At 34.9% G+C, this 14,668-nt stretch overlaps 1 protein-coding gene across 1 annotated transcript; it reads right to left on the bottom strand.

Moving 5' to 3' along the window:
• Window positions 1–4,527: 4,527 nt before the first annotated feature.
• Window positions 4,528–9,585, bottom strand: LOC142239775 (uncharacterized). Its single transcript, XM_075311546.1, has 4 exons — window positions 7,557–9,585; window positions 7,306–7,481; window positions 5,250–7,252; window positions 4,528–5,086 (listed from the first exon to the last, which is right to left on the bottom strand). Exons 1-4 carry the CDS (start codon window positions 9,583–9,585, stop codon window positions 4,528–4,530), a joined length of 4,767 nt encoding a protein of 1,588 aa, XP_075167661.1.
• Between the last annotated feature and the right edge of the window lie 5,083 nt (window positions 9,586–14,668).

Raw genomic sequence — 14,668 nt, 5'->3', positions numbered from 1 at the left:
AATAAGTGCAATTTACTATAAGATTTTTTTGTATGAGAAAATATTTTTTTACGAAAAATGAACTTGAAAGTGGATAGCAATTTCTTACTGACAATTTCTATAGTTAATAATTGTTGGTAAAAAATTACCCAATGAAATATTTTTAGTTCACATGTAATTAAATTTATAGACATTTTCGTCAAAAATGGTAGATAACATTTCATGAAAATTTTGCAAATTTTAAGTTAAACGTTTCATCGTTCATAAACTGGTGTGCCTTTACGAATATTATTCTTAGAGTAAATTGTCAGCAGATGCGATGAACTAATGCATAGTACAGAGATCTTTATCGGAATAGTGGAATGTGATTAATGTAAAGATGATGTTACTTGAGTTTTGTTGTGTATACATGAGCGTGGGGTTGTTTTTATTTTTGTTCATTTAGTGGTTTGTGTGTGTGTTTGTTATTCGTGGATGGTTTATTTGGCTGGATGAGGTGTTGTTTTCAATAAAGGCACATATGTTTTTGTTGTTGTAGGGATGTTTTGGCTTTGCTTGGTTTTGTTTGGCATGCTTCAGTTGTATAGTTGGCGTTGGCGTGGGCTGTTGCATCTTTTAAGTAGGTATGCAACAAGGGAATATAAAGGCATGGAATATTTTGGATTTTTGAGACATATATTTGTGTTTGTTTATTAAACCTTTTAAATGAAAGTTATTAATATTTTATCGGTAGTTTAGAAAAAAGTTATTACGAATATTTAGGAAAATATGTTGAAATTGAAAGTGTATTGAAATTGTTATTATCCTATATAAAAAATTAATATTCAATTCCAGATGAATTTGGAAAATTTTTGTTATATCTCAGCGTATAGTTTATTCATAAATTGGTAAGTATTTTTTTTTAATATGACTTTCTTATAAAAAGAATATTTTTTATGTATATTATTATTTGTTAATTAATTTTTTTGGAAACCAGTTTAATGTTTTTTCTTTGTTGTAAAAACAATATTTAATTTCAGAGCAACTCCAGATGGATTCGAACAAATTGAAAAAATAGAGAATTGGTAAGTTTTCTTTTAAAAATTGGCTTTATTTCAACTAGAATATTTACGTTTTTGTGACCTTTTTATCATCAAAAATACAGGTTTTTAATGCCTTATTTTAGTATTTCTTTAATCAAATTTTTTGGAAACCAATGTAATATTTTTAATGTAAAAACAAATATTTAATTTCAGAATAACCCCTTAAAAATTTGGACAAATTTTTAGTACTCCTTTGCCTGTGATTTAATAGTGAATTGGTAAGGATTCTTTAACTTTCTTTTAGCCCTCATCCACAGTCATCCTTATTTTTTGTACATTAAGTCAGCCTTCGTCATTTTGACTACGGCTCATTTCAAGACGCTATAATTTTCATCGTGAGCGAAAAAGTGAACCAAACTTGAGTTTATTTTCTTATTCAATTTGGTTTTAAGTAGTATAAAACAAAAATTCATAAAACGGTCGAATTAGTATAACTTAAATTTACCATTTCCCAATAGACTAAAATGCATTTTAAATCGAAAATGAAATTACGTGTCGTCATTTTGACGAATGATGACTATCTAGGGTTATCCAGAATATTTGGTTTTTTATGCATATTATTATTTTTTCATTAGATTTTTTGAAAACCTATTTAGTAATTTTATTTAATGTAAAAAATAAATATTTAATTTCAGAATAACCCAAATAAATTTGGACAACAATACAATTACAATTTAATAGAGAATTGGTAAGTTTTATATTAAAACTTTGGCTTTCTTTCAACTAGAATATTTATTTTATTATATCCTTCACATCGATAACAACACAGTTTTATGAGTTTATTTAGAATACTTCATTATTTCTCTAATTGTTTCAGGTACAAATTTTATGAGATACGTTTTCCAAAGAAAAGTTGAATTCCTTACACCATTTGATAAAATGCCCCAAATATGGTAAGTTACAAGCTAAAATGAAGAATTAAAAATTATATTTCATTACATGGTGTTAATTTTTAACAATTTTCATTATTGTTTCCATTTTTTCCAGCAAGATATGTGAAAAAATTGCCTACGATGAATAAAAAAAGGATAAGTCAAAATATCCAAACAGCGAGTTCAAATGAACTACTCTCTGTTCCACGTGGTCATAATTTTTATTCACAAAAACATTGTATTAACAACTTTCATCATAAGTTTTTATAATAAAGTACTTTTGTTTAAAGAGAGTTTAATTTTAATGTATGAAAATTTTCGTAATAGTAAAACGGTTTGTTGTTCCTTTAATTATTTAATTTCTCTGTACTGTGGAATGATTGATTTAAAAATAGTCCAGTCGTCGACATTTTAAAGAGACTGTTAACCAATTTTTATTATCGGGTTTCCCACAAAATAAGCAAGTAAACCAAAATAATACTGACTTTTTAACTTGGTAGGGGTATATAAATCTTACGGTGTTGTAAAATTGAACTAAAATACAATGTTATAGATTAACTAAAATTTAAGAAAATTATAAACTAGACAAGTTGAAAAAAATCTTAAGGGCTAAATCATGGTCAATATTACTACAGTTTAGTTCATTTTGCAATGGAAAAGGGTCCAATATGCGATGGGACAAATTCCGTACCCAATGGTTCGGTTTGGGTATGCAAATTGTAGTAATAATGAAAGAAAACGTTACCTTGTATTTGGGCCAAGTTCCAACTTACAAGCATCAACAATTTCTGGGAGCACACAACTTGAATATATTTCCTCTTTGAAACACCACAGGTAATCGAGCGAACTTTCACGTTTTCCAAAAATTTAATTTTATTATGGAACACTATGATTGCCACACTACACTTGATTTGTATTAAAAATGTCTAAAGAAATCTTTAAAGGTTCTAGAAATGTGGTTCAGTTCACTTTAATAATTTCCCTTATAGTTTATTCTTACGTCACAAATGTTTTCTTTACTTTACTTGTTGTTTGACCCACAGTCACTTTCCAATACGTTAATGTATCTTTCTTACCACAACTGACTGGCTCAATATTTAACCAATTTTAAAATAATTTCCATATTATTTTCACTGTCTCGATTCATTTATAATTTGCTCCAACTACATAGAATGTCTCTATGTGAACAATGTCTTCAACACACTTTTTATTCCACTGTAATAAAACACGATCGTTTCACTTTCAACACTTTTCAATAATAATTTATTATTTGCCAAACTTCTAATAATACAAAAAGAAGAGACAGTTATAATATATGTACATATGTATGTATGTCAGCTTGTGTTTACATTATGTAAAGGGTGATTCTTTTGAGGTTAGGATTTTCATGCATTAGTATTTGACAGATCACGTGGGATTTCAGACATGGTGTCAAAGAGAAAAATGCTCAGTATGCTTTGACATTTCATCATGAATAGACGAACGATCTGCCACAACGTCGAATTTTCAGTGAATGGGCCCTAGAAAAGTTGGCAGAAAATCCGCTTTTTTATCGACAAATTTTGTTCAGCGATGAGGCTCATTTCTGGTTGAATGGCTACGTAAATAAGCAAAATTGCCGCATTTGGAGTGAAGAGCAACCAGAAGCCGTTCAAGAACTGCCCATGCATCCCGAAAAATGCACTGTTTGGTGTGGTTTGTACGCTGGTGGAATCATTGGACCGTATTTTTTCAAAGATGCTGTTGGACGCAACGTTACGGTGAATGGCGATCGCTATCGTTCGATGCTAACAAACTTTTTGTTGCCAAAAATGGAAGAACTGAACTTGGTTGACATGTGGTTTCAACAAGATGGCGCTACATGCCACACAGCTCGCGATTCTATGGCCATTTTGAGGGAAAACTTCGGAGAACAATTCATCTCAAGAAATGGACCGGTAAGTTGGCCACCAAGATCATGCGATTTGACGCCTTTAGACTATTTTTTGTGGGGCTACGTCAAGTCTAAAGTCTACAGAAATAAGCCAGCAACTATTCCAGCTTTGGAAGACAACATTTCCGAAGAAATTCGGGCTATTCCGGCCGAAATGCTCGAAAAAGTTGCCCAAAATTGGACTTTCCGAATGGACCACCTAAGACGCAGCCGCGGTCAACATTTAAATGAAATTATCTTCAAAAAGTAAATGTCATGGACCAATCTAACGTTTCAAATAAAGAACCGATGAGATTTTGCAAATTTTATGCGTTTTTTTTTTTTTAAAAAGTTATCAAGCTCTTAACAAATCACCCTTTATATGTTGATCGTTGCCCCAAAGTGATGTTGCCCCAACAACAAAAACGAAAATATTGTAAGTAGAGAATCAAGAATGACATTTACGATATTGGTAGTAGGGATGCCAGTATGAGATACAAAAAATAGAGATTCAATATCAAGACTTGAATTCAAAGTAATTTCAAACAATTTTCATGTTGAATTAAAATAAATAAATGATTGGTAATTGGAATTCATGTATACTATTTGAAACAAACAAATATAAGAAAAAACAATAAATCATGGTGATTTAACATGCCGGGCCCCATTGAAACCCTTGGTTTCAATCAATTGGTAATTTTGCCAACTTTGCCACCGGACGTCTAAGTAGATTAGTTGGAGTCCGCACAGCAACTCTAGCATAACCATCGGCACCTGGGACAATGTTTGTTACACGGCCAGTGATCCATTTCATCGGTGGGACATTATCTTCATGGACGATTACCATATCATTGACATTTAGCTCTTGCTGCGGGGTTTGCCATTTATGACGATGTTGAAGTTGAGCCAAATATTCTTTATGCCACCTGCGCAAGAAATGGGATTTCACTGCAGAAATTCTTTGCCATAATTGCAAATGAGAGATATCTGAGTCAAAATTTGTTTTTTTTGGTAAACTGAGTAAAGGACAACCAATTAAAAAATGTCCCGGTGTAAGGGCTTGAAGATCATTGGGGTCAGTTGAAGCTGGAGAAATTGGGCGAGAATTCATAATGGCCTCTATTTCCACTAAAGCTGTGGATAATTCCTCAAATGTGAGACGTGCATTTGGAAGAGTGCGAATTAAGTGACTTTTCGCCGATTTGACCGCCGCCTCCCATAAACCGCCAAAATGAGGTGCTCTGGGTGGGATAAATACATATTGAATATGGTTTGAGGCAGAAAATGATTCAATTTTGGATTTTGTTTCCTCTAAGTGAAATTGTTTGTGGAATTCCTTTAATTTAGACTCAGCACCAATGAAGTTTGTGGCATTATCGTTTGTGACCTCTTCGACCAATAAACCGCTTGAGAGCTGCTATGAAAGCATCACTCGAAAGGTCGGAAACAGCTTCCAGGTGGACAGCTTTTGTCGTAAAGCATACAAAAACAGCTATACACGATTTGTAGGGCGTCTTCCCTCTAATTCTGAGATACGTTGCAATCGGGCCAGCGAAGTCAACACCAACAACCTGGAATGGACGAGAGCCAGATACACGATCCTTTGGCAAATTTCCCATCACCTGAGTCAAAAGCTTTGGCTTATATCGAGTGCAATGTATGCAGTAATAAACTACTTGTTTTGCTAACGAGCGACAATTGATGATCCAAAATTGTTGTTGTATTAATGACACCAGAGCTCTAGGGCCGGCGTGGTAATTTGATTGGTGAAAATGGTTTACCATGACTTTAACGAATGGGTCACATTTAGGCAGGAGGAATGTAAACTTCATATCTTCAGGTAAGTCGGAATTTAGAAGTCGACCTCCAACACGAACTAATTCGACTCCATCAACTTCTTGTATGAAGAGAGGCAAAGACGATAAATGGTTGGGTAAAGTCCCAGAATTGTTTATTTGTTTAATTTCATTCGAAAAATAATACTGTTGAATCGCCCAAATAATCCGGTGAAGTGAATGATTCAGTTCATCAGGAGATATAGTGAGGCAGTTTCTAAGTTTTTTCGACTGAAATCGGAAAATATATGAGAAAATTCTGAGGCATTTCAAATAGTTGCTAAATTTGTGAACCGCTTGAACTATATATGGCATATCTTCTTGTTGCGCGAGTAAAATTGTTTTCCTTTTTTCTATCGTCATTTCTTCTTCGCTGACATTCGGACCATCAAACGGTGGCCATTCAGATTCGGAAGATCGTAGAAACGATGGGCCATAAAACCAATTAGAATTCTCCAGTTCGATAACTGAGCAACCTCGTGACACTAAGTCTGCAGGATTTTTGTCTGTAGGTATATATCGCCAATATATATCATTTGATAAATTTTGGATTTCAGAAACTCTATTACCGACGAAAGTTGATAAAGTTGATGAATGAGTTCTGATCCAATGTAATGTTATTTGCGAGTCAGACCAAAAATTTATTGTTGAAATCGAAAAATTGAAATGATCTTTTAGTTGATTCCAAAAAATTGCAAGTAAATGTGATGCGCACAATTCTAACCGGGGCAAAGATCTTGTTTTTAGTGGGGCAACTCTAGATTTTGATGCTACTAGTTTTGTAACAATATTGCCGAATGAATCGACGCAGCGGAAATAGAGACAAAAACCATAAGCTTTAGTCGAGGCATCTCCAAATCCATGTACTTGTAGATCAATCAAATTTGTTAAACGAATGAATCGAGAAATTTTTAATTGGGGCAGCTTATGGTAATCGGCCAAAATATTAGTCCAAGCTGTATCAATTTCTTGAGGAACAGATTCATCCCAATCGCATTTTAAAATCGAAAGTTTTTGTAGCAAAATTTTTGATTTAATTATTAGAAGACTGAGTAAGCCCATCGGATCAAAAAGCGTAGATGTAAGAGACAGAATCGTTCTATTCGTATTATGCGAATACGATTTTGATGGACGAAATTCAAAGCGGAAAGTATCATCTGAGGTGTACCACGATATTCCTAATGTACTAGTAGAATCATCATCAATTCGAACCTCTTTTATACCAGTATCAGTCAAGTTTAAATTGGGACAGTTACTATGCCATTGTGAGAGAGAGAAATTTGAATGAGTCAATATTTCTGTTACTTCCTTTTTGATGAGTTGCAATATATGCAAATCATCAGCACCAGTAATCATGTCATCAACATAGAAATCCTTTGTGACAACAGCCTTTCCACATTCGTGAGTATTCGGAAACTGTTCGGCGGCATAATGAAGACTTCGTATGGCTAAATATGGGGCTGATGCTGTTCCATATGTGACAGTATTCAGGGTATATGTTTTAATCGGATTGGTAGAATTATCACGCCATAAAATCAGTTGCAAATGTCGATCATCAGGATGGACCAATACCTGCCGAAGCGCAATAAAGTTATGAGTAACTGATTTTGAATTGTGGGCCCAACCATCATGATATCGTTGAGAGACAATTGAGATGAAGATTTGCACGATGCATCAAAAACCACACGAAGTTTGGTCGAGACACTTTGACGTCGTAAAACACAATGATGGGGAATGTAATAATTTGGATGAGAAATCGCATTTTCGTCTACTGGAGACATGTGTCCTAGCTCTTCATATTCTTTCATAAACCTTGAGTATTGTTCTTTCAATTCAAAATTTTTATTTAATTTTCGTTCAATAGAAAGAAAACGACGAAGAGCTATGTCCCTTGAATCCCCAAGAACTATTGGATCTTCCTTAAGAGACAATCTCACTATAATTTTTCTATCATTTTTTACCGATACATTTTTAACGAAATGATTTTCGCATTCTTGTTGTTCCAATGAAAATGGTTGGCGTTTGCCTTCAACAGATTCTAATTTCCGTAACATTTCGACATTATTATTGATTTTCGAAAATACATCCCCCGAGGCAACATAACTTGTTTTTGAGGGTCGATTTAAACGATTACTTGTGTATCTTCCGGAAACAATCCACCCTAAAAGTGTATTCTGTAAAGTTGGTAAATTCTCTCCAAGACGAATTTGACCTACAGAAAGAAGTGAGAAAAATGACTCGGCGCCAAGTAACATATCGATACCACGCCTACGATGAAATTCAGGGTCAGCTAATTCTATGTTGTTGGGTAGATTGAAATCAGTTATCGATAAATTCTCATTAGGATGATAGCCAGTTATCTTTGGGGAAATTAAGAAATCGAGGGACAATTCGAAATTATTTAATCGAGATCGGACAGTACTTTGCGTTCTGTATGACACTTTTACACCAGAAGCACCAATTCCCAAAATATCTATAGTATTTTTCGATTTCCGTAAATTGAGTGAATTTGAGAAAGGTTCCGTTATGAAATTCACTTGAGAGCAAGAATCCAGAAGTGCTCTCCCCATTCTAAAATTCCCCTCAGAATCTCGAATTAAAACCAAAGCAGTCGCTAAAATAACATTACTTATTTGTGAGTCAGAATTTTGTCGAAATGTACCGTGAGTTGAGGCAGATGACGTAGTCGGAGTTTCTTCTTGCTCCTCTTGCTTATGTAAAAGCGAGTGATGTTTTTGTTTACAAAATCTGCATGAATATCGAGATGGACACTGCATATACATGTGTCCCTTTGCCAGACAGTTGAGACAAAGTTTCTGTTGCTTTGCTTGCTCCATTCGTTGATTTGGAGTCAAAACAATGAATCGTTGACAAGTTATTATAAAATGACCAGATTTTGAGCAATGATTGCAAATTATTTCTTGAGCCATATTTTTCGCCAGCAATGAGTGCTGCTTCGATGGTTGATTATTATGCGAATAATTCGATGAGGTAGATGGGTTTTGTTGTTTGGATGTTCTTCGGCACTGTGCATCGATTTGTTGACAACGTCTGTCCAACTTAGAGCAGCAATCAGTCCACGAAGGTAATTTTATGTAATCAATAAACTCATCCCATTTCTGTTTTGTTTCAGGGTCAACTTTGCTCATCGCCAAATGAATTATGAATGCGTCACAAATTTGTTCATATGGGCCAAGTGATTTTAAAGAACTATAAAGGGCTGATATAGTGTCTACAATATTTCTTAATTGCTTTGGGACAGGTTTACTTGATTTAGAAATTTCAAACATTGATGTCACATTTTCCAAAAATATCAGTGTGTCATTATCGTACCTCTCTTTTAGTCTATCGAGGGCACTTTGATAATTTTCATCTGTGACTTGAAACGCTTTAATTGTTGATAAGGCCTCACCACTGAGGCACGAAAGCAAGTGGTTGAATTTTTCCGTCACTGGAATATTTGGGTCTTTATGGACTAAATTGTTGAAAGTATTTATGAAATTTTTGTATTCTAAATACTTTCCATCAAACTTAGGAAGTTTCAAGCTAGGAAGACGACTTGATGAGTGTTGAGGGACAGAAAAAGATTGTTCAGTAATACTATGCCGCCTGCCACTACCAATGAGATCTAAAAGTTTAGTCTTAATAGTGATGTAAAGTTCGTCTATATCAGCCCTACCATCGTCTAGAGGAGACAGCCTTTCAATTTGGTTCTGATAATACGAAGCCTGTTTGTAGTATGACTCAATAATGCCCAATCGACATTCTAATTCAGTATGAGACAATGTATTTTTCCCTTCAACAACATTTTTGATCCGGGTCATACTACCTTTCGATGAGGCACGACGCTGTTTTAATTCTTCAAGCGATGGGCTTGGCTGTGTAATCTCTTCACTGTTTGGCATTGTATATTTTTTGTTTCAAAATTATTTATACAAAAACTCCGAAAATTTACTTCCCAATAAATTTAAATTTTGAGACAGAATCAATATAATATGGTTGATAATTTGAATGTTGTTGTAAAAAATTCACCGAGGCAATTTATTTCCTATGTGAGGATTGCAATGTATGCGATGTGATTGCCCTTTGAAATTCCAACAACAATCCAATATGTGAAAAATCAAAATTAAGAAAATGGTGGAAATTCGATGTGGGCCAATAACATAAATGATTTTATTCGCGGCACAAAATATTACAGAATGCAATTTAAAAATGGTGTAAAATTTCCAGGGGCAAAAACAAATGTATTCCAATAATGTGTTCTTAGCTATTATGTAACCACACGAATTGTAAAAAATGCTTTTTCGTGGTATTGAGACACTCGCTATTGAATTTTAGTAAATTAAGAATATTTAAAAAGGGTCCAATGCCACTGAATAATTGTCCTGTCACGGTCGCCAATGTTTGAGGACTGCCTGTTTTGACAGCCCTGGAATTTGTCCAATATGCGATGGGACAAATTCCGTACCCAATGGTTCGGTTTGGGTATGCAAATTGTAGTAATAATGAAAGAAAACGTTACCTTGTATTTGGGCCAAGTTCCAACTTACAAGCATCAACAATTTCTGGGAGCACACAACTTGCATATATTTACTCTTTGAAACACCACAGGTAATCGAGCCAACTTTCACGTTTTCCAAAAATTTAATTTTATTATGGAACACTATGAATTGCCACACTACACTTGATTTGTATTAAAAATGTCTAAAGAAATCTTTAAAGGTTCTAGAAATGTGGTTCAGTTCACTTTAATAATTTCCCTTATAGTTTATTTTTACGTCACAAATGTTTTCTTTACTTTACTTGTTGTTTGACCCACAGATATGTCACTTTCCAATAAGTTAATGTCTCTTTCTTACCACAACTGACTGGCTCAATATTTAACCAATTTTAAAATAATTTCCATATTATTTTCACTGTCTCGATTCATTTATAATTTGCTCCAACTACATAGAATGTCTCTATGTGAACAATGTCTTCAACACACTTTTTATTCCACTGTAATAAAACACGATCGTTTCACTTTCAACACTTTTCAATAATAATTTATTATTTGCCAAACTTCAAACTTCTAATAATACAAAAAGAAGAGACAGTTATAATATATGTACATATGTATGTATGTCAGCTTGTGTTTACATTATGTATATGTTGATCGTTGCCCCAAAGTGATGTTGCCCCAACAACAAAAACGAAAATATTGTAAGTAGAGAATCAAGAATGACATTTACGATATTGGTAGTAGGGATGCCAGTATGAGATACAAAAAATAGAGATTCAATATCAAGACTTGAATTCAAAGTAATTTCAAACAATTTTCATGTTGAATTAAAATAAATAAATGATTGGTAATTTGAATTCATGTATACTATTTGAAACAAACAAACATAAGAAAAAACAATAAATCATGGTGATTTAACACTCGCTTTTTTGACATTTTGACTATTCCTTAGTTTTTTTATTCATCGTAAGTATATTTTTCACATAAATTGCTGAAAAAAATGGAAGGAATAATGAAAATTGTTCAAAATTAACATGTAATAAAATATAATTTTTTAGCTCTTTAAATTAGCTTGGAACTTACCATATTTGGGGACATTTTATTAAATGGTCTAAGAAATTCAACTTTTCTTAGATAAACGTACCTCATAAAGTTTGTATCTGAAACAATTAGAGAATTAATGTAATATATTAACTAGAGTTGTGCACGTGACACGAAATTGTCGTAACTCACGAAAATTTTCGTGACTCACGCGTGAGTCGTGAATTTCCTTTTCGTGAGCGTGAGTCCTACCAAAAAATATCGTGCGTGAATAAGATTTCATACAATAAATATTCTTCTTAAAAGAAAGCCAAAGTTTTAACATAAAACTTACCAATTCTCTATTAAACTGTACGCTGAGGTTAAACAGTTATCGAAATTCATTTGGGGTTACTCTGAAATTAAATATTGTTACGAATTTGATATTTCTAGATTTAAGTATATTTAAATTAGTTTCCGTTAATTTAAATTTCGAATTGTAACGATAAAATTACGTCATAACTTGTTAGAGTCATTTCTTTATTTTCTACTACTTTTCTAGACATCTTTTGTGTTCTTAGTTTTTCCAATCGTTCATTGTAAAAGTAACACCTTTTGTTTTACTGTTATAATTATCGGTAATATGACCAGAATGCACTAGCCAAGATAAGAATAAGCCTAAAAGTATGTGTGCCATATAACCTGTAAAATAACGCCCCATAGAAAGTTCTACATAGCCGAGACAATGAACATAAGTCGATAAATGGGAGCCACCGTGGTGCAATGGTTAGCATGCCCGCCTTGCATACACAAGGTCGTGGGATCGATTCCTGCAACGACCGAACACCAAAAAGTTTTTCAGCGGTGGATTATCCCACCTCAGTAATGCTGGTGACATTTCTGAGGGTTTCAAGCTTCTCTAAGTGGTTTCACTGCAATGTGGAACGCCGTTCGGACTCGGCTATAAAAAGGAGGTCCCTTATCATTGAGCTTAACATGGAATCGGACAGCACTCAGTGATAAGAGAGAAGTTCACTAATGTGGTATCACAATGGACTGAATAGTCTAAGTGAGCCTGATACATCGGGCTGCCACATAACCTAACCTAACCTAAGTCGATAAATATGTGCAATGTCGCCGTGCGACATCCCCAAGGTAGTAGCTTAATCTCGAAGGTTGTAGGCCAATTAGCGAGAACATTCGAAATCGTCATATCTCGGTATATAAACCCCTAGCGGAGAGAGCAGTGAAGTCAGTCGTAAGCTAAAGTTTATACAGTACACATCGTAGAGCAAATAAGTGAAACCAATCAGTTAAACAAATAAATTGTAGATTGTCGATATTTGAAAAGAACTGTGTTTTAATTATCGGGTAATTAAATACGCCTCAATATAAAAACGTAACAATTGGTGTCGGAAGTGAAATAACGGAAAAAATCTACAATGAAGTTTAATCAGCTTTGAAAGAAAAATGTCAGAGCTGGAAATTAAAGGTGGATCAGTGCGCGTTATCGAGGGCTCGAAAACCAAACCTCCTGTTTTCGATGGCTCAACTTCATTTGATGTCTTCAAATTCCAATTCGAAATGGTTGCTTGTAGAAATTTGTGGAACGACAATGACAAAGCAATTGAACTTCTATTGGCATTAAAGGGCAATGCCGCTGATGTGATACAAAGCATTCCCGCTGTCTCTAGAAATAATTATAATGAAGTAATAGCGGCACTTCAACGTAAGTACGGCGGAGAACATAAGCAAGACATCTTCAGAATAGAATTAAGAGGAAGAGTCCAGAAGTCAAATGAGACTCTACAAGACTTTGCAGCAGATGTTGAGCGGTTGGTGCTTTTGACATATCCGGGAGAAAGTCATCCACTTGTGGACCGCATCAAGATCGAGAGCTTTGTGAATGGAATTAGAGACCCTGATATAAAATGTGCAACATATGCGTCACAAAAGGCTACATTCGCAGAAACAGTAACATTTGCACTTGCACAAGAAACTGCGAGATTGTTGGCACGACCTCAAATTCACAAGGTACGCAGAGTGGAGACCGAGCAAGATGAATCAAATTCCGTGATTGACTCAATGAAAGAAGCAGTTAAGCAGGTAATGCAAGAAATGAAGCAGGAGACAACTAAATCCAGAATAAAGTGCTATAACTGTGATAAGCCTGGACATCTTGCTCGTGAATGTAAAGCACGTCGTAAGCGATCAAGATCGAAATCGCCTTCACCACCAAACAATAGCCATATGTGGGTGAACCCACAGTCCAGTGATTCACATTTAAACTAAATCGAGCTAGTTCAGCGGGGCAAGAGCTGGCTCCCACATGTGATGGCCCCACAATCTCTATAGCAATAGTTCAACAGAAAAATAACAATTTGACTATTGCGGGTGGTATTAATGGATACAAGCGAACTTTGACGTTGGATACTGGTGCATCGAAATCTATTATTAGATCCGATTTAGTAAGAGAAAAAGTTACACCACTAATTGGAGTCAGTCTACGTACGGCTACAGATGAACTCGCAACTGTATATGGAAAGGTTCCTGTAAAGTTAACCATTGCAAACAAATCCGTTAATTATGAATTAATTGTGGCCGATATAGTGGACGAAGTTATAATTGGAGCGGATTTTATGATTGCTTTTGGTCTCAACTTGGATATGAAGCGCCGTGTAATGACCTGGTGCGATATCGAAATACCGGTAAACGTGGGCTACAGTGAGAATACACCTGTCAGATGTTTGACAATGAGCCAGCAAGAGTCAATACCACCAAATGCCGAAGCAATTATATGGGTTTCTATGAATGAAGATTGTGAAGTCGGCAAATTGTGGGTTGTTGAACCAGCAGAAAATAAAAACAACAACATCTTGATAGCAAATGTCCTGGTAACAACAAATGAAGAGGGACTTATACCAGTTCGAGTTTTGAATTTATCTGACCATCAAGAGCAAATTGGAAAATTTTCGGATATTGGCAAATGTACTCCTGCCGAAGCAATAGTCAACTTGGAAAGCAAATCGCCAAAGAAGCATAATGAAGTGATGAAACATCTGGAAGGCTATGTCGAAACTTGGACACGTCATCTATCACCGTCCGAGAAAAATAAAGCCAAGAAATTGTTATGGAAAAATGCCTCCGCCTTTGCCATTGAGAAGAAAAATCAAGGGAGAACATCTGTGGTGAAGCATGAAATAAATACCACAGAAGAAAGACCCATAAAACAGGCACCACGAAGTGTCCCTCTAGCAAAACGAGATGAGGTTCAAAAGCTCGTTAACGAAATGGCGGATAGTGGTGTGATCGAACCATCATCAAGTCCTTGGTGCACACCAGTTGTGCTGGTCAAATAGAAAGATGGAAGTACCCGATTTTGCGTGGACTACAGAAAATTGAATGATGTTACCAAAAAGGACAGTTATCCGCTTCCACGCATTGATGACACGTTGGACACATTAGCC

The sequence above is a fragment of the Haematobia irritans genome, chromosome 5 (assembly GCF_050003625.1).
Source record: "Haematobia irritans isolate KBUSLIRL chromosome 5, ASM5000362v1, whole genome shotgun sequence".
NCBI lineage: Eukaryota > Metazoa > Arthropoda > Insecta > Diptera > Muscidae > Haematobia > Haematobia irritans.
This window is presented reverse-complemented; position numbering and strand designations above follow the sequence as displayed.

Excerpts from the sequence above, each read along its gene's own strand:
- LOC142239775 (XM_075311546.1), bottom strand. The coding sequence starts at position 9,585 with ATGCCAAACAGTGAAGAGATTACACAGCCAAGCCCATCGCTTGAAGAA. Across the intron at positions 7,482-7,556 it reads TTCAAGGGACATAGCTCTTC|AATATGAAGAGCTAGGACAC; the intron begins GTCGTTTTCTTT and ends GGTTTATGAAAG. Across the intron at positions 7,253-7,305 it reads CTCTCAACGATATCATGATG|GTATTGGTCCATCCTGATGA; the intron begins GTTGGGCCCACA and ends GCGCTTCGGCAG.